This window comes from Pan paniscus, chromosome 8, assembly GCF_029289425.2.
Source record: "Pan paniscus chromosome 8, NHGRI_mPanPan1-v2.0_pri, whole genome shotgun sequence".
Taxonomy (NCBI): domain Eukaryota; kingdom Metazoa; phylum Chordata; class Mammalia; order Primates; family Hominidae; genus Pan; species Pan paniscus.
In genome coordinates, this window is record NC_073257.2 from 133,995,529 (window position 1) to 134,014,719 (window position 19,191).

Sequence of the window (19,191 nt, forward strand, 5' to 3'; positions counted from 1 at the left end):
GTTGGCCAGGCTGTTCTCAAACTCCTGACCCTCAGGTAATCTGCCCGCCTCGGCCTCCCAAAGTGCTGGGATTACAGGCGTGAGCCACCTCGCCTGGCCGAGTCAGCCATAGTTTTTACTTTTGTGTGACTTTAACTTCTTAAAGGAAAAACCCTAGCTGCGAACGAAGGCCCCCAACCCTCAAGAAGTGTACAGAAGTTTCCAGTGAGACGTGGGGCACCCCCTTCCTGTCTGTCCTATTCCACCCCCTCTTTGTCCCATTTGGCTCCCTGACCACCACCGTTTTAGGAAGACCCAGGGGCCTCTGGCTGTAGCCAATGGGGCACGCCCTCCCTTAGCAAAGCCTGGAAGGGAGCCGAGATCACTCTCACCCGATGCTCCCATCTTACAGTCGGGGGATGCGGGGGCACGAGGAAGCTCTGAGGAGAGGATGGCACTGGACTTGGCTGGATGGCTCTCAGAGAGCTGCAGTCCAGCGGAGGGTGTAATGGGTGCTTCTGAAGGCCCCTCCCATGCCTGAGACTGCATGTTTTAAGTGACTTGTCCCAGGCTCCATAGTAGGTGAGTGGCACATGCTCTTAACTCTCCTTTTCCCTGGACACTTCCCATGCTCCAGGCACCATGCTGGGTGTGTTTCGTCGAGTGTCTCCGTAAATCCTCATGCCAGCTGTAGAAGGTGGGAACTGCTGTCATGGCTGCCATCTCACAGTTGAGCAGACTGGGGCTCAGAGACGTTAACATGCTCCAGTACACATAGCTAGTAAGTGGCAGAGCTGGGACCGCAGCAGCTCTGGCCCGGCTGCCCACCTGTGTTCTGAAACCTCCACTGGCAGAGCTGCGGGAGAGCTAGGCTTCCTCGAGACACCGTGTCCTGGGGCCCCGCCTGTATCCGTGGTTTCTCTCTAGTCCAAGGAAGGTAATGCGTTAGGTAATGCAGCTGTGTTACCTACAACCCTGACCAAGAGTGACCACAGAATGCAGGAGGGGACCAGTGGCTAAGCAGAGGTGTCAGTGCTGAGAACTCGGCCAGTTTCGTGGCCTTATCTCCTTATGGAAAGACTCAGAACTCTGGGCAGAATGCAGTCATGATTAAAACCTGGGGGAGTATTTGACTAAGGAATGAGCAATTTTGGTGCCTTGTTGGTGTTACTGAACATTTATCCAGAGTCGTGTTGTCTTGTTTTTACTGGATTGGTGGAAAAGAGATAGTTCTGTTAATACCAAGGATTGGTCTGACTTTGGTCACCAGATGCCTCTGTAAAATACAGTCGATCCTCGTTGGCAGATTCCATATTTGTGAATTTGCCTTCTTACTAAAATGTATTGATTACCCCAGAGTTGATACTTGTGGTCCTTTCTCAGTCATTTGCAGACATGTGCAGAGCAGCCCAGCACACACGTTCTCAGCTAAGGTTGAACGAGGCAATGCCCTGCCTTCTTGTCGTGGCTCTGGCACTGCAAACAAGTGTCCTTACGTGGCATAGTTAGTTCAACTGTTGTGCTTTTCCTTGGTGAGTACATTGTTTCAAATGAGCCCTAAGCATGATGCTGAAGTCCCCTCCTAAGTGCAACAACAGGCCTCGGGGCGAAAAGTTGTGCTTTAGAGAAGCTTCGTCCCGGCATGAGGGGTAGTGCTGGTGGCTGTGAATTCAATGAAGCAAAATTACCTATTAAATAAGGCATCTTTAAACAGAAGCACACATGGAACAAGGTTATGTTTTGGTTGATTGGCTGATGAAAATGCTGTGCCTAGAAACTCACAGGAAGCTACCCCTATATTTCCTCTAGAGGCAATAATTCAGTGTCTCCTAATTCAGGGTTCATGGCGACTTGGTAGAACATTCCTGTGAATAGCAAGAATCAACAGCGCTTCACCTTGCCCATCTGCTGGAGAAACTAAGCAGGGCGTTCTAGTGTGCAGTGGCGATTTAAGCGCAGCAGTGGCTCCGCCGCCCCATCCACCTGCAATCCCTCTGCACTTTCTGCTTCCCATAAGGAGAGAGGCAGAGGGTGGGATGCGGAAGGAGGGGAGGGACCAACATGGGGCAGGGGGCAGGCTGGAACAGTCCTCGGGAGAGGTGTGCCTTTTCAGTAGTTTAAATTTAAAAATTAAATGGAAATGAATATTTATATTTATATTTATATTTATATTTATATTTTAGATGTAGTCTTGCTCTGTCGCCCAGGCTGGAGTGCAGTGGCACAATCTGGGCTCACTACAAACTTGGCCTCCTGGGCTCAAGCGATTGTTCTGCCTCAGCCTCCTGAGTAGCTGGGATTACAGGCGTGCACCACCATGTCTGGCTAATTTTTGTATTTTTAGTATAGATGGCGTTTTGCCATGATGGCCAGACTAGTCTCGAACTCCTGACCTCAGGTGATCTGCCTGCCTTGGCCTCCCAAAGTGCTGGGATTACAGGTGTGAGCCACTGCACCTGGCAGAATTTTTTTTAATTAATAAAAAAAAAAAGTAGGGCTGGAGCATTTGCTTTAAGCCAGCTGAGAGAAAAACAGAGAGCAAGCCTCACTCCTCCTTCCCTGTTGCCTGCTAATTCTTTGGTGCCCTGCCCTCTAGTTTCAAGAGCTCTTTTTTTTTCTGAGTAGCAGAAAAAGGAGAAGGCACTTCTATCTCTAAGGTATTTCAAAAATAAAATGAAAGAGATTTCGATGCACCCTTTCTCTATTGTTAATGCCACTGGAGGGCACCAAAATTTGCTTCTTTCCTCAGGGAAAAGCTGTGAAGCTGCTTCGGGGGTTGAGCTAACCCTGGATGACAGAGAAAGCTGGGCCCAGATCTTCTGGAACTTTGTACAAATGACCACATTGCCTATGGCCACTTGTACTCTCATCTGTTCAGTATTTTCATTAAAAAAAAAAAAAAAAAAAGCAGAATGAGCCTGGGTAACCCTGCCTCTACAAAAATTAGCCGGGTGTGGTGGTGCATGCCTGTAGTCCCAGCTACTCAGGAGGCTGGGGTGGGAGGATTGCTTGAGCCCAGGAGGTGGAGGTTGCAGTGAGCTGAGACCAGGCTGAGAGCCTGGTTGACACAGTGAGGCCCATCTAAAAAAAAGCAGAATGGTTTTTTCAATGAAACCTTCCAGCTGCTGTACCACTATGTATTAAGCAGTGAAATGGGACACATCCAAGAGCCTCCTGTGTTTTTCCCACAGTCAAGAATCCACGCAGAGAGGTCCCCTGAGAACTTGAGGACTCTCATCCACACAGTTGAAAAATTACTCACCGGACTCGTGTCTGTGGGTGAGACTTCAGTGTGCATCAGAATCACCTGCTGACAACGCAGATTGCTGCCCCCTTCCCAGAGTCTGATTGAGGGGGGAGCTGGGAGGGGCCCACACCTGCATTTCCAATCCTTGGAGAACCACCAGGTGAAGGCAGTGTTGTCCAGGCACTTGCGTTTCTCCTCACCTGTGAACAGGTTTGAGCAGCTCATCACAGCTCCTCAGGAAGGGAGACACCAGGCCCAGCAGCTGGCGGCTGAAGTTTCTGATCTCTGACTTTGGACAGAAGGAGGTGGGGAAGCCCCTGCTGAGTGTTATAGCCTTACCAGAGAGTTTCCAGATTCAGAAGCAGAGTTTAAAATGGTCAGAAGTTGAAAGGCCAGGAAATTCATATTGACTACAGCTTTTATTTCTCCTCTTGCTTCCAAATCATGTAGTTTATTTTATTTTATTTTCTGACTGCACAGTCAGATTTTTTTGTCTTCCCTCTATGGGTATGCATAAGTGAGTTCAACCACCTCACAAAGGTTAGTTGAACCTTTATTTATGCAGGTGCCTTATTGAAAACTGAATGATAGGTTGGGCGGGGTGGCTCACGCCTGTAATCCCAACGCTTTGAGAGGCCAAGGCAGGTGGATCACCTGAGGTCAGGAGTTTGAGACCAGCCTGGCCAACATGGCAAAATCTTGTCTCTACCAAAAATATAAAAAAATTAGCTGGGCGTGGTGGCGGGTATCTGTAATCCCAGCTACTCGGGGGCTGAGGCAGGAGAATCGCTTGCACCTAGGAGATGGAAGTTGCAGTGAGCCGAGATCATGCCATTGCACTCCAGCCTGGGCAACAAGAGTGAAACTCAGTCTCAAAAAATAAACAAACAAAAACTGAATGATAAAGTGGAGTAATTATTTTTAATTTAGAAAATGGATCTCCCAAAATTCTTCTCTGAATAACAGAATTCCTTTGTACCCTTTAGAAGGTACTTTGACATTCATGAATCAAATTTGTGAAGCCAGCACCCAGCGTGCTGAGTAAATTGGGGTGCACCTTTACATTTCTTCAGAGCCTTTGAGTTTCCATCGTCTGTCTGGCTGCTGTTGGGTTGAACCACATGAACTGCCACATTGGCAAGTGTCAGATATTGAGAATTTCATACGGTTCACACTAACGCAAGATTCTGTTCTTGTTTTGGTTTTTCATGCTTCTTGAGCTGCTTTATCTGTATAGGCAGATTTTGACTTTCTGAATAAATAATCTTGGATATCCAAAATCAGTCTCCTTTTATCCCTTGTGTCTCCACCCCTGCAGCCTCTGTAAACCAGGACTCATCCCCAGAGAGCTCAGGACATAAGGAAATCTTGCCCCTGGGCCCGCAGAGCTGCTGGTGATGACCAGGCGTGAGGATTCATAACTTGGACTATCCAAGCCAGACCAAAGCCTCACCTACGGTTTTGGGATGGTGTTTATCACTTTTCCCTTGGTGAATATTTTCCTTCCTGCTTAAGTTTTGCTTGTGCCAAATTTGAAAATAACATCCCTCCTCTGAGCACGGGCTCACTCTGTGAAGGTAAAGTGGATAGACGTGTGCCAGGGAAGAGCTGACCAGCCAGTTCAGGGTTAACTGCGCAGGAGCCCAGCGCCCGCTGGAAATCTGCAGATCAGCTTGTTTGGGGCTGCTCACGCTCTCACGTGAACTGGCTGGTGCTCGAATGCTGGTGGATCTCACCAACGACCAGAAATATCTGGATGTGCCTGCCTCGGAGCTTCCAGCCAATTCACAAGCACCTCTCAGCACCTTCTGATTTTGGCTTTGGGGCTTTTCAGTGGCTGCCTCTGAGAGATGCCTGTTCTATCTCCCGTTGCTGAGTCTCATTTTATCAAGTCCCAGGCCTCCGTGGGACTGGCTGTCCAGCATTTGTATCAACCAAGCCTGGCTCTCCAAACCCACAATTTCACAGCACTTTCCTTTCTGCACTTTGCATCTCACCTTCAGCATGACCTGAGTCTTCGGCCTTAACGCTTGCCCTATTACGTGATCATGTGCACTTGGGAATTTTGGAAGAAAAAAATCAAGAGGCCTGGGAGGAAGGGCTGTTGGTGCTAAATGCCTTCCAGATGGTGATGTGAAATGGGAGATAAGATGCTGTCACCCATCTGGCCAACAGGACTGATGTGTTTGGCCTGCACCTTGGGGGCTGTTATCACCCTCCTGTGACAGCCTGGGCCACTCTGGTGTTTGTCCTTGCACAAGGGCTTAATTTGGCAGCTCCAGCCAATCTCTGAAATGAAATTTGCTATCAGTTCAGTGAGGGATCTGCCTAGCGGGACTCAAAAGCCCTGAGCAGGGAATCAAAGGACAACAGCTGCTGACGGTGTCTCACTGCGGCCGGATCTGCAGGGCTGTCGGGCTGAATATGAGCCCTGGAGCCGTGTGTGTGGCTGGAGACTGCAGCCAAACGGGCAGTGGGACCAGTTGTTGTTTGTGAGGACCTTAGCAAGGTGCTAACTCAGGGACAGCAAACTCTTCGGATCCATCGTCTCTGATCCACTGGTAATGGTTCTCTAGGGATCTGTGTTGCGATGGATTCTGAGGTCTTGTCTAGCTGGGCTTAGCAGGAAAGAACACCTTGATCAATAAGTCATGGCTGTCTGCTGAAAGCGTGGTGGTTTATATGCTGTCAGCTCTGTCCTAAACAAAAAGAAATAGCAGGTTGAACTTAAATCTACATATCCTTCCTCTTCCAAAAATATAAACACTCTACATGAATTTGAATTCAGCTTCTTCGTTATTCCAATAAGGTTTGGAAAACACTGATTAACTCCTTAAATGGAAAAAGGCATCCCAGATGTTTAGCCCCAGGCTAGCTTCCCGCCAGAGGAAGACAGCAAGATAACTCTAGCAGGTGGAATGAGACTACAGAATGTGCGGACCCCATATCAGTGCCCTGCTGTCTCTGGGCTGGGTTTGGCAGCTGTCTGGAAGGTTCTGCAAAGGCCTGGGATTGGTCCTGGGCATTTGTTCAGGGCCCGACTTCCTGAGAACAATGTCTTTAAGAGGAGTCACTGCTGGTCACGGGAGGCTTGAACGCAGACGGGAGCTGACTGGGGTTGTTGGTGAGGAGCTGGCTGCCGGCTGCCCCTACCTGCTTACTCGCTTTGCTTGAGCAACATTGCCCTCTGGCAGCTCAGGGGGAGTTCAAGGGACCTTGCCTAGGCTCCTGGAGGACCAGCTTCCGAATGCCATGGAAAGTCAGGGAGGGCTTTAGTCAGTGGAAGGACCTGATCAGAACTTGAGTTGGGTCATTCTGGTGGCTGTGGGGCCTTGGATCTGAGGGGACAAAACGGAAAGCAGGCACAGCAGGATAGCCCAGGAGTCCTGCTCAGAGAGGGCAGATTCCAGAAGGAGAAGGAGGTGACTCAGCAGGAAGGGGTGATGAGGGGCATGGGAATGAGAGAACTGGAAGTCAGTGCCAGGGCCTGGCGGGCTGATGGTGCCACTACCTTGCTGGGAAAATTGGGGGAGGAGGAGGAGGGTCAGGAGGGAAGAGGAGAAGTTCTGTTGGGCCCAGGAGGTGTCTGTGGGGGCCCATGTGTTAGCTCTTGAGCTTGGATGGTGAGTCACTGAGTGTTTCCTCGTGGGAGCCTGACCTCCTCGGCCCCTGGGTATGAGCCAACAGGCGGTGGAAGGAGGGGGGCGCCTTTCTTAAATGAGCTGTTGAGTCACACTTGTTTGATGCCTTTGGCTAACGAGACCCAGCCAGCGCAGGAAGGGTGTGGCCATGGCAGTTGGGACCAACAGAAGGAAGGGAGGAGGGAGCAGCCAGGTGGCCCCTCAGGAACAGGAGCAGCTGTGGGTGTTAAGGGCAGGCGGGGGAGCTTGGTGAGTGAGCCTTGATTGTGCTGCCCCAGGGTGTTCTCAGAGATGGGGCAGGTGTAGCCTTGGGCATCTGCATCAGATCCCCGGGCTGTCAGCTGTCACAGAGCTGGCTTTGTTGTGATTAGCAGCGGGCCACAGATCTAAGGTAGCATCTCCCCCCACCCGCCACTGTTTTCTAAGACAGAGATCCTTCCTTGCAGTTTGATAAACAGTACCCTTAAATCACAGAACCACAAACAATACCACCTTTCCACAATTTGCATTAAACTAAGTAAAATCTTGGTGGGATGTGTGTGGTGGAGGGGGGAGCACAGCAGTGTAATTTCTTGAGAAAGCGAAGTTAGACTAGTAGTTTGCGTTTGTAAGTGGTCCATTTGCCGATTATGAGTACATGTCAGCCTCCAAAGTGCAAAATAGCTCTCTTAAGGAGCTTAAACGCCCCTGGTAGTTTGCATTGTTCATTTTGAGTCATTCTTTTACAAAATGATTAATTTTAGCCACTGCCCAAATTGTTGCAAATAATAGTTTGACAAAGGAGGCCAGTCACTCCATCTGTAAATCCACTTTGCTGTTTTGCTGGGTTTCCTCCAAGCACTTGTAATTTTTGTTCCCTCGTGGATTGGTCTGCTCTGGGCTTTCCTAGGTCGTTATTTCTTGGGCTCTGTTTTTCTCTGTGGAGCCCCGAGGGAGCAGGCAGCATGGGTTCCAGCCCTGGCTCTGCTCCCACACTTGGTTGCAGCCAGTTGGACACTTGGCGGTATCCCCTCTGCCTGCTGTGGGCGGCCTGGCCCAGGGTTGGGATCCTGGGGTGGATGTGGCAGATGTGGCCCCTGTCCTCGTGGAGCTCTGAGGCCAGGACGGTGAGGGGCTGGGAAGTGCCTGCTGGACCTGCAGAATCTGCTAAGCTGTGACCAGACTTATGGGCAAGACTGAGTCCTCTGTCCAGTGTGCAGTGTGGGCGCCTATGGCAGCTGCCCTTCAGACCAGGGTGCTAGCCTGTCAGGTGGACCTCGAAGAGATGGAGTGAGCAGACATAGCAGCCCAGAGGCCCACGCACCCTGGACTCCTGCAATCTGGGAGCTCCCTGGAGGTGTTTACCCGCAGAGGGAAGCAGTGATCCCTCACTGCAAGGGCTGTGACGCCACAAACCCCAGCTACCACCTCAGGCTGGGTTTCAGGCCGTCTGTGCTGAGTCTTGTATTACAGCCTGGCTACCCCAAGACACCTTCAGCCTGGCCAGTCCCACTGTGGACCAGAGCAGGGATGGCTGGAGAGGCTGGGAGGGCACCACCCTGAAAGCTGTTCCCAGGCTTTAGTCTGTGGAGGCCATTGCTAGCCTTGCTTTTTGCCAGTGGGGAAAATCAGAACCTCTTCTGCACTGCAAGCCTGTGCCTTTTGGCTTTTGTGGGGAGTGGTCTCCAGTGATACCCCCGGAGGCCCCGCACGCTGTGGTTCCCCGGCTGTCCAGCAGGGGGCACTCGTTCCCTACTCGAGGACCACACTCCGGCTCTGAAATTCATTCCTCCCCCAGGACACGGGTGGCCCAACTGGTCCCGGGGCAGGTTCCCGAATTACCCATCATCCTTTTCCCCTGGATTTTTCTCAGCCTTGGGATTTGCGGGCAAAGCCTGGGGAATTTGTAAAGTTGTATTTTAGTTCTCACCTTGTAGAGTTTCATTGCCTATCAAAAACGAATAGAAATCATCATTAAAAAATCCTCTCCTCTAAACAAAAATCAAACGAGAAAACTCACATAGTGTGTCCCGGACACCTGAGCTGCCTCTGTTAAAGAAACCCGGTTCTACAGGAGCTTAAGGAGGGAGGAGCTTAAGGGCCTGGCCTGGGAGCCGCTTCGTTGCAGCCACAGGCCCTGCTGTGCAGAAGTGGAGGCCTGGATGGGGAAGCCGGGGAGCCGAGTGCTGGGGTTTAAAGAGTCCATTCCATGTGTGGGCGGGTGGGTTGGGTGGGGTGAATGGGGCCTGATGAATGTGCCATTAATGAGCCCAGCACCATGTGGAATAATTCCCTCATTGTGTCCCCAGCATCTCCCCAGCTGCTGCCCATGCGGGTCTTGCTCCCTCGGCTGCAGAACACATAGCTTCGCCATCTGCCCCAGCTGGTGACAGAGTAGAAGCTTCCACTCCCTCCTGCCCAGATCCGGCCAAGGACCTCAGCAGGTATTGTGCAAGTCCCCCTCCACAGCACCTGTCCCCAGAGAGCAGGGGCCTGGTGGTCTCTGCCCTCTAGGTCTTGGGGTGAGCCGCATTTAGGATGGTAACAAGGTGGTGACCATTTGGCCCCGTGAGACCATGTCTCTGACCCTTTGGGCCATAGCCAGTCTCAGGTTTACCCTTGCCCACCTGCTCCTCATGTTACGGTGGGAAGCATGGTGTGGGCGAGTGCGTTAGGGTTCTGCAGAGAAACAGAGCCAATAGGATGGATGCATAGATGGATGGATGATCTATATGTGTATGTATTTATATGTATATATATATGCAGAGAGAGGGATTTATTTTAAGGGATTGGCTCATGTGATTGTGGGGGCTAGCAAGTCTGAAATAATGCAGGGCAGGCTGGCAGGCTGGAGAGTAGGGAAGAGTTGTTGTAGCAGAGCCCCAAGGCCATCTGCTGGCAGAATTCCCTTTTCCTTGGGGAAGGTCAGTCCTTTTCCTTTAAGGCCTTCAACTGATGGGATGAGGTCCACCCACATTATAGGAGGTAATCAGCTTTACTCAAAATCTACTGATTTCAATATTAATCTCATCTAAAAAATATCTCCACAGTGAAATTGAGACAGGTTGGATCAAATATCTGGGTTCAATGGGCCAGCCAAGTTGACACATAAAGTTAATGATTAGAGCAAGTATTTGGAACTCCTGTTTCCATGCAAGCAGTTGGTTTTGATTATAAATCATTAAAGCCTCCTAAAGAGCATTCTTGGACAGTATTTTGTAGAGAGCCAAATGCATCTGGGTGTGCTGAGAACGGCAGGCCTCGGTCCTCAGGGAGCTCCTGCTGGCTGGGAAGCACACAGTGCTGAAAGCTAAGCCATGGTAGAGGGCAGGAATATAAGGGGTGCCCAAAGCGTAGACAACCAGCTGCCAAACCAGAGTGTCCGGAAGTAGTAGAGAAATCAGAGGAAGGGAACATCACCACATGCAGATGATATTCTAGAATACCGGGTAACAGTAGGGTGGGCCCAGAGCTGGACCAGAGTCTGCCTTATCTGGATGATGCCACCCAGACCATTAAACTCTTCTCTGTCCTGTATCTCCTGGCATCTACCTGCAGCTCTGTTGGTCCTGAGTCCCAGAGGGACTTTCCATCCTTCAGATTGTTGTTGGCAGAGCAGGAACATTTGTTCCACCCCTCTTGGATCCACCGCAGTGCCTGGTCTGCCATAATTCTTGGCCCAAGGACAAGGAAATGTATGGGAGGTCTGCTTTTCTGCTGGTGAGATAGCACAAGCAGAGGTTGGGGAGCAGGAACATCCCCAGGTGTTTGGGGAAACACCCTTGGTTTGCCTTGGACATAGTAGGTGCACAACCAAAATGTGTTGGAGAAAGAAATACAATTACTCTTCTCAAATATTCTGCCCTTCAGTTTCTTATAAAGGTAAACATAAATCCACAATATGACCCAGCAATCCCATTTTTAGATATTTACCTATGAACGATGAAAATATATGTCTACCTAAAAACTTGTATGCATGTATTCTTCATAATTGCCCCAAATTTGAAACAACCCAGATATCTATCCACTGGTGAAAGGATCAACAAATTGTGGTATATCTATGCCAAGGAATATTACTCACCCATAAAAAGGAACAAGCTATTGATTCATGCAACTAAATTGATGAATCGCAAATGCATTAGGCTACGTGAGAAAGGCTGGACTCAAAAGACTACATTCTACATGATTCAGCCTAGATGAGATTCTGGAAAAGGCAAAACAATAAGGAATTGAAAACAGATCAGTGGGCACCGGGGGCTGGGATTTGTATTGACTACAAATGAGCATGAAGAGATCTTTGTGGGGGGTGATGGAAATGTTCTGTAAAATTTGTGGAACTATATACCTAAAAAGAGTGAATTTTACTATTTTTTGGTATGTAAGTTATACCTCATTTTTTTTTAAAAGAACTTATCCAAGGGCTAGAGTAGATTTTTGATGAAATCTAAAATAAAAATTTCAACCTTCAGACCTTTTGCTGATGCAGTGTTAGGGTCAGAGAGCATCTCTGGTGCCTCCTGGCACCAGCAGACACAAGTGGTACCCATTTGTTCTATGTTTTTCTTTCCTGAGGTCAGATGGGCTCACGGCTCTCAACCTGTCATAGAAGGCACACTGGGTGATCTCACCTTTAGCCCTGGAGCCCACTCTATGTGGGTTGCTTCTGAATCTCATTCATTTACACATCTGAGCCATTCAGCAACATGAACTTGGGATTACTCTGGGCCAATCACTGTGCTAGGGACAGGACACAGAGGTCTGGAAGACAGGCACCATCCTGCCCTCAAGGAGCATCCAGTGCTGGGAGATAGACATGGAGCAATCAGTTACTAGGGGAGAAGTGCAGCACCCTGGATGGATGCAACCCACAACCTCACTTAGTCTGGGTAGCTGAGGATGGCTTCCCAGGGAATCGACTGAGAGCTTAAGCTGAGTGGGTTTATGTGTGGGCTGGGCCGGAGGTTGCTGAAGATACAGAAGAGAATAGATATTGTTGGGGAGAAACAGCATGTGCATGGACCCTGAGGTCCATCTCAAAAAAAAAAGTTATGGATATATTGATACACCTTTATTATAATAACTAAAGTCTATAGTTGCTATGGTTTGAGTATTTGTTGCCTCCAAAATTCATGCTGAAACTTAACCCCCAATCTGGCAGTATTGAGAGGTGAGGCCTTTAAGAGGTGATTGGGTTATGTGGCTCTGCACTCATGAATGGGTTAATCCATTCATGAATTAATGGATTGCTGGGATATCATGGGAGTGGGACTGGTGGCTTTATAAGAAGAGGAAGAAAGACCCGAGCTAGCGTACTCAGCCCCCTTGTTATAGGATACCCTGAACCACCTCCGGACTCTGCAGAGTCCCCACCAGCAAGAAGGCCCTCACCAGATGCAGCCCCTTGACCTTTGACTTCTCAGACTCCATAAGTTGTAAGAAAACAACTACTTTTCTTTATAAGTTATCTAGTTTCAGGTATTCTGCTATAAGCAACAGAAAATGAACTAATACAATAGTTGATTCACATTTTCTTAGTTTTTCCCTAATGTCCTTTTTCTGTTCCAGGATCCCATCCAGGAAACCACATTTCCATTTTGTTTCTGTAGGTGCCTCTTGGCTGTGGCTGTTTCTTCTTAGACTTGTCTTGTTTCTGATGACCTTGACAATTTTAAGGAGTTCTGGTTGGGTATTTAGTAGGATGCCCCACTATTGGAATTTGTCTGATGCTTTTCTCATGATTGGACTGGGCCTGTGGGTTCTGGGAGGAAGAACAGAGATCAAGTGTCATTTTCATCACATCCTATCAAGGGTACATACCATCAACATGACATATCACTGCTGACATTGACCTCAGTTGCTTGGCTGAGGTCATGTTTGTTGACTGTCTCCACTGTAAAGTTACTTTTTTTTTTGAGACAGAGTCTCACTCTGTCACCCAGGCTGGAGTGCAGTGGTGCCATCTCCACTCACTGCAACCTCCACCCCAGAAGCTCAAGCGATTCTCCTGCCTCAACCTCCTGAGTAGCTGGGATTACAGGCTCCCGCCACTACGCCTGGCTAATTTTTGTATTTTTAGTGGAGTCAAGGTTTCACCATGTTGGCCAGGCTGGTCTCAAACTCCTGACCTCAAGTGACCCGTCCGCCTCGACCTCCCACAGTGCTGGGATTACAGGCATGAGCCACTGCGCCCCGCCAAGTTCCTTTTTTTCCCCCTTTCAGTACTGTCGTCTGTGGAAGGAAGTCACTGTGTGCACATTTAAGGGGTGGAGAGTTGTGCTCCTCCTCTGAGGGCGGAACATCTACAGAAATTATTTAGAGTTTTTCTGCACAGGAGATTTGTCTGTTCTCCTTCATTTATTAATTGATTCAATCATGTATTTATATCTGCATGGACTCCTGGATATTCATTTTATTCTTTAGGTTATAATCCAATACTACGTTATTTCATTGCTCTGATTGTAGCAGCTTTGGTCATGGGCTCCTTGGGCTTTCTTTTAAGAGCGTCCAGAAGCCCCCAGGCAGTACAGCGATACGATCGGATCTGCATTGTTAAAGACCTGGCCAGCTGCCTGCCAAGACAGGAGTGGTTTTAGGATTGAGGCCCCCATTTCCTGGGGCTCCCTGACAGCTGTGGTTCCATCACCTTCAGTGCACTCTCCACCTCGACTCTCTCCACAGCTGCTTTCAACCATGCGGCCATGGCCTGGATCCAGGGATCCAATCAACCGTGTTTTTTCCCTTTGGATGAGTTCCTGGAGGTTTTCAAAGCAAGTTTCAAAAATGTAAGGTTGAACATTTGATTTCACTGAAATGGAAGTCGTTATTCACCCAGGCTGAGCCAGAATTTTTTTTTTTTTTTTTTTTAAGGCAGAGTTTCGCTCTTATAGCCCAGGCTGAAGTGCAATGGCGTGATCTCTTCTCACTGCAACTTCCGCCTCCCGGGTTTAAGCAATTCTCCTGCCTCAGCCTCCCTAGTAGCTGGGATTATAGGCACCCGCCACCATGCCTGGCTAATTTTTGTATTTTTAGTAGAGATGGGGTTTCACCATGTCGACCAGGCTGGTCTCGAACTCCTGACCTCAGGTGATCCGACCGCCTCAGCCTCCCAAAGTGCTGGGATTACAGGCGTGAGCCACCATGCCCAGCCCTGGGCCAGAATTTGAGGTCCTGGATGGACTCTTGATTTTGGAAATACGTCTTCCATGGGTTCCTGCCACCAGCCAGGCATCGCCTGTTGGAGCCAGCGTGCCTTCTGGGTGTTATGCGCAGGCAGCTGCAGTGCCCGCCATATCTGTGGCTTTGTCTTCTCTCTTTGGGTTTGGAGGGGAGCAGCGAGGCAGTGAGACCTGGTGTATTGACAAAGAAAGCCCAGGGCACATCTTATTACAGAATCGACAGATGCTCTGTTCTTGCAAACATGCTGGGTGACTTCCTGCTGCCTCTTCCTGCTTCTCGCGGCTGCTGTGGAAACGATGACACAATCCCACATTTCCAGTGCAAATGGCTTTTCTCCGGGAGTTTTCACACTCCCCTCCCCCCACTCTCATTGGTAACCATTAGGCCGTAGGCCTTGGGGAGAACAGATGTGACTTTGAGAGGGAGAAAAGTGAGGTTCTGGGAAGGAGAGAGAGCTTCAAGTCTCTGCCTCCTAACCCTGCCTGGGAGGGAGACCACTGCTGCAGTCACCACGCTTCTGATGGGCCTTCCTTTCCCCTCCATCGTAGCCCTCCTGAGGCTTTGTGGGGTCAGCAGGTCACCCTGACTTTTCCAGAGCTGTCAGCTCTTTGGAGAGCTGTACGAGGCTGAAGCCAGGCGAGGGGTCTGATCATAAGAATTTCCAGGAATACAAGTTGAAAGCCCTCACCTCACCAAGGCAGCCACAGCTGACCTCTGAGAGCTTGTGGCAAAGAGCCTGGTGTGTTGGACATGAGCTGAGTGGGTGTGGGTGTGAGCCCACGCAAGCGTCATCTCTGTTCAGAGTTGGCCTCTCACTCCCTGCGCGGACAGCTGTCCCCTAGGAATTGGTGACTTGGAAACCTGGCCAAGGGCTGTCTGGATAGACGCGGGAGAAACGGGATGGGAGAAGCAGCTGAGCTTCTTGCAGGGAGGAAGCCGGATCCCCGGCGCTGGGCAGGAGGCCCAGGAGACACCCCTTGAGAAATGCTACCCTGAGCTGCAGGCTGTGGCGGCTGTGGCGTTGGCTCTTCAGGCTTTCCTGTGAGGTGCCCCCACACTCCCGGCCCCACCCGCCCTGGGCAGCTGCCCCAAATTGCTCCCTTCCCTCTGTCAACACTTCTCCAAGACTCGAGAGTTTTTCCTGCGCAGGAGGGGAAGGGCAGAAACCTCCCCATTCCCTCCACCCGAGTTAGAGTAGTCAGCCCTTTGGAAAACATGATGCATCTTCGCTCTGGAACCAGTTCGCCAGTCCGCTCCCCAGCGCGGCACTTTGCCTTGTAGGCGGGGTGCAGATGAGCCTCTCTGCCTCACTAGGGAAAGGGGCTGGGTTGTTGGGCTGAGGGTCTCTGGGGATTAGACTCTGCGCTGACCAAACTGGGCTCTCGTGGCATCATTCCTTGGTTACGCAGGTCAAGTTTCCATTCTTCTCTTGCCTCTGAGGCCCACTGGGTCCAGGGCAGACTGAGCATAACTACGCTGAGCCACGTCACCGGCCGGTGAGACGCGCGGAGGCATTGATGGGTCCCCTGGTTCCTGCTCAGTCTCCGGAATGTGAACTGCCGCGGAGTGGGTGCTGGGCTGTCCCGCTGGCTTCAGCCTGAAGAGCAGGAGCAGAGGGTGTCAGTTAGATGGTGGCTCCCTCAGTTCCGTGGGCCCAGGTCTGCAGTTCTTTTCCTCCTTCTGGGAGGGGAGGGGAAGGAGAGCCGGCAGCAGCGGGGCTCCCTGGCCCTACTCTGGGGGCACAGCTGGGAGAAGCTGCAAAGCTTCAGCTTGTGACGCCATCTGGGCGGCAGTCCCACGGCCCCTAGAGCAGCTGGGAAGGGGATCCCGCCCTGAAGTGGGGCTCAGGGAGGAACATATGGGCAGGAATCTGTGAGGGCGTGGCTGGACGTGCTCAGCACAGCACTGGTGGGTGGAAGGTTCCAGGGCAGTGTGGGGGCCCTTCTTGCCCTGAATAGGGGCAGCTGAGGCCAGGAGCCCACCCTCCTCCCCCAGCACGGCTGCCCAGGGACGGCCCTCGGCTGCCACTTGATGGTTTTAGGTGCTTGCCCTCCGGGAGGCTGCGTTCCTTCCAAGCCAAATGCGTGCTCTCCAGCCCTCAGACCCAGTGGAGGTGCAGAAAGAGGGGTGGCCAGGAGATGGCTGGTCACAGAGTGCCCCAAAGGTGGTGGAGAAATAGACCCCCAAACCAAGGGAGGCAGGGCCCAGGGAGGTGGGGTGGGATGGGATATGGTACGAGCATGTGCGGCTCAGGACCCCACCATACCCGAGTGCCTCGCCGTGTTGATGAGTCAGTTTCTTTAATACTTCGCTGTCAGGAGAAGGACCTGCTGAGCGCTGGAGTCTAGGTGGAGTCATGCAGCGTTCCTGGGTCCTCTCTTCTGCTTTGTTTGCATTTTTTGATCCTGCCAGCCAGCCTCTCGGCAGATACATCCCGGTTGATTCTATGCCACGGACTATTCGGAAGGTGGCGCAGGGGAAGGAGCATGAAGTTGGAAAGACAGGCCTATTTACCAGCTGTGTGACATGGCGTGAGTTACTTGACTACTCTGAGCCTTGGTTTACCCATCTTTAAGATGGGGCTAGTAGTACCCACCTCTTGGGGGTTATTGTGAGTAGTAAATGTACATGAAGAATGTAGCTCAGTGTTTGACAAGTAGGAGGCATTGAATTCACATTCCCCCCCACTCCAACTCCCAGCAGTGATGGGGAAAAGGAGGCAGACAGAGACAGCTGTTCTGGAAACAGAAAAATACAACATGATAAACTTAACATAGTACAACATGATAAACTCTCCAATAGAGCTGCGAACAAAAGACTCAAGAGAAGGGAGCACCTGACTCTGCCTGGAGAAGTTGGGAAGGCTTCCCAGAGGAGGCGGCATCACCACTGAGTTTTGCAGCATGGCTAGGTGTTTGCTGAGGGTAAAGAAGGGCAAAAGTGCTTCAGGGAAGAGGAACCAAATGTGCCAAAGCTTGCAGTGTGGCGAGGCCCAGCAGATTCAGGCAGCAGGTCAGAGAGGAACTGGAGGGACTAGAGGGAGGTACGGCGGTCTCAGACAGAGCAGCAGGGTGAGCAGCCAAGGTGGCCATGGTCCTCAGATTTAGAGGGGCCTGCAGCCAGACTGGGGAGTTTGCTGGTGCCCAAGAAGTGCAAAGAAACATGTCTTCTCTTTTCAAGCAGGGGAGAGTCAGGATGGAATTTAGTTTGGGGAAATATCTCTGGTGGCGAGGAGGACGGTGGGTGGAGGAGAGGCCAGAGGTCAGAGGGCCATGTGGAAGTTGTTCCTGTGGTCCAGGTGGGAGACAGTGGTGGCCTGAACTAAAGCAGTGGCCGTGGGGATGGAGGGGACCTGGGTCTGTCTTTGTGCCTTGCATTCATCCATTCACCAACGTTGATTGAGCATTTGCTCTGTGCAAGGCTGAAGGCAGGTGCTGGGATACAGTGGTGACCCTGCAACGTGGGCCACACTGTGTCTGAGGGTGACACTGCAGAGGTGACTACTCCCAGGCTGGACTGTGACTCTGGGCAGGGGCTCGCTGGGAGAAGTTGCCCAGGGCCTGGGGCTTGGCACCAGCATTTCCTCCCCTTACTGCCCAAGGCTGGGGCCCAGGGCCAGAGGGGTATAATTCCCCATGTGGCTCCACCAAACATGGAGACCTTGGAGTGTTCTCCTGGGCTAAGAGGCAAAGGATGGTGGCTCTTTGAGGATGACTTGCCCACCTTGTGCCCCACCTTGGTGTCCCTGCTCCCATCTCTAAATACCGTCTCGCTGAGCATCATTTCCTGGCTTTGCAGAAAGAATTACAGGATCCTGCCTGCCTTTCTTGGGTTTAGATAATGGAGCTGAAAGCCAATGAATAAAATCAGAATGATTTCTTAAAGAGGGATGGAAGATCCAACAACAATAAAAAGAAATAAGCAAACAAAAATGAAAGGGGGAAGTCTCCCAGGTTGGAGGACCTGCAGTCTGGCCAGAGCGGCTCTGCTTAAACCACAGGGAGAAGCTTAACATTGTGGCCAGTACACATGTACTAACCCCATATGTGTCCATGATTGGCACGGACCTTCCCTTACTTGGTGGGCTGCAGTGATACTCTATTCCATTCCATTCCATAAACGCGTGTTGACACGGCTGACTTGATGACATGATTCCCTGGTGCATCGTCCCTGCTTCATTTCCAAGAGGAGGCAGCTTGTCCCGAGGTTGGCACGTGGTACCTGCAGTGCCTCTGCCAACACAGCCTGAGACATCTGTCCAGACTGACGTAGTTGGGGAAATGGGCCGAGCCATCCTGCATCCTCACTCTCTGTGGCCAGAACGCTGACTGTTGCAGCGCTGTTTGGCAGGACTCAGGGTGGGAACTGGGACTTGTGGAGAAAAGGGTGGAGAGCAACATAATAGGCTCTGACTGGGATTAGGTTTCAGGTTCTCCCTGGAGCATCACAGAGTGGCTCTAGTTTTCTTCCTCTTGTGATAACATCTGGCCTTTACTGAGTACTTTCTATGTACCAGGCACTGAGAGCAATGCTTTTGATATATATTTCTTTCTTTCTTTTTTTTTTTTTTGAGATGGAGTCTCACTTGCTCTGTCTCCCAGGCTGGAGTGCAGTGGTGTGATCTCGGCTCACTGCAGCCTCCGCCTCCCAGGTTCAGGCAGTTGTCCTGCCTCAGCATCTTGAGTAGATGGGATTACAGGAATAGGTCACCACGCCCGGCTAAGTTTTGTATTTTTAGTAAAGACAGAGTTTCACCATGTTGGCCTGGCTGGTCTCAAACTCCTGACATCAGGTGATCCTCTCGCCTCCCAAAGTGCTGGGATTACAGGCATAAGCCATAGCGCCTGGCCTGATATGTATTTCATCTCACTTAATGTGCATAACAGTCCTGTCAGGGAGATATTTTTATTGTGCCCATTTTATAGATGGGACAACTGAAGCCCAGCAAAGTCAGAACACTGGCCGAGGCCCCAAGCTCTGAGGCCAAAGCTGTGGCGGGAACCATTTGGGTTGGGTCATCTCATATCTGTGGACTCCTCCAGGAAGCCTTCCAGCCTCTAACTCTGCTGCCTGATTGCAGACCTCGGGTTTCGAGTCCCAGAGGTGTTGTGAGAGGCAGTGAAGCAGGGACACCAAGTCCTCCTCAGGCCAAAGTGATTTCTTGTTTTT

General features: G+C 50.8%; 1 protein-coding gene across 3 annotated transcripts in view; it reads left to right on the forward strand.

Moving 5' to 3' along the window:
* The window catches only part of TACC2 (transforming acidic coiled-coil containing protein 2), a 201,023-nt gene that overhangs the window by 83,662 nt on the left and 98,170 nt on the right, over positions 1–19,191 (forward strand). Inside the window, exon 5 of one of the 3 annotated variants that reach the window (XM_063607540.1) lies at positions 9,156–9,290. The exons of the other annotated variants lie outside the window; for them this stretch is intronic. Within the exon in view, the coding sequence (XP_063463610.1) occupies positions 9,156–9,290 (135 nt within the window). The remainder of the gene's footprint in view (positions 1–9,155; positions 9,291–19,191) is intronic. 3 annotated transcript variants of the gene reach the window in all.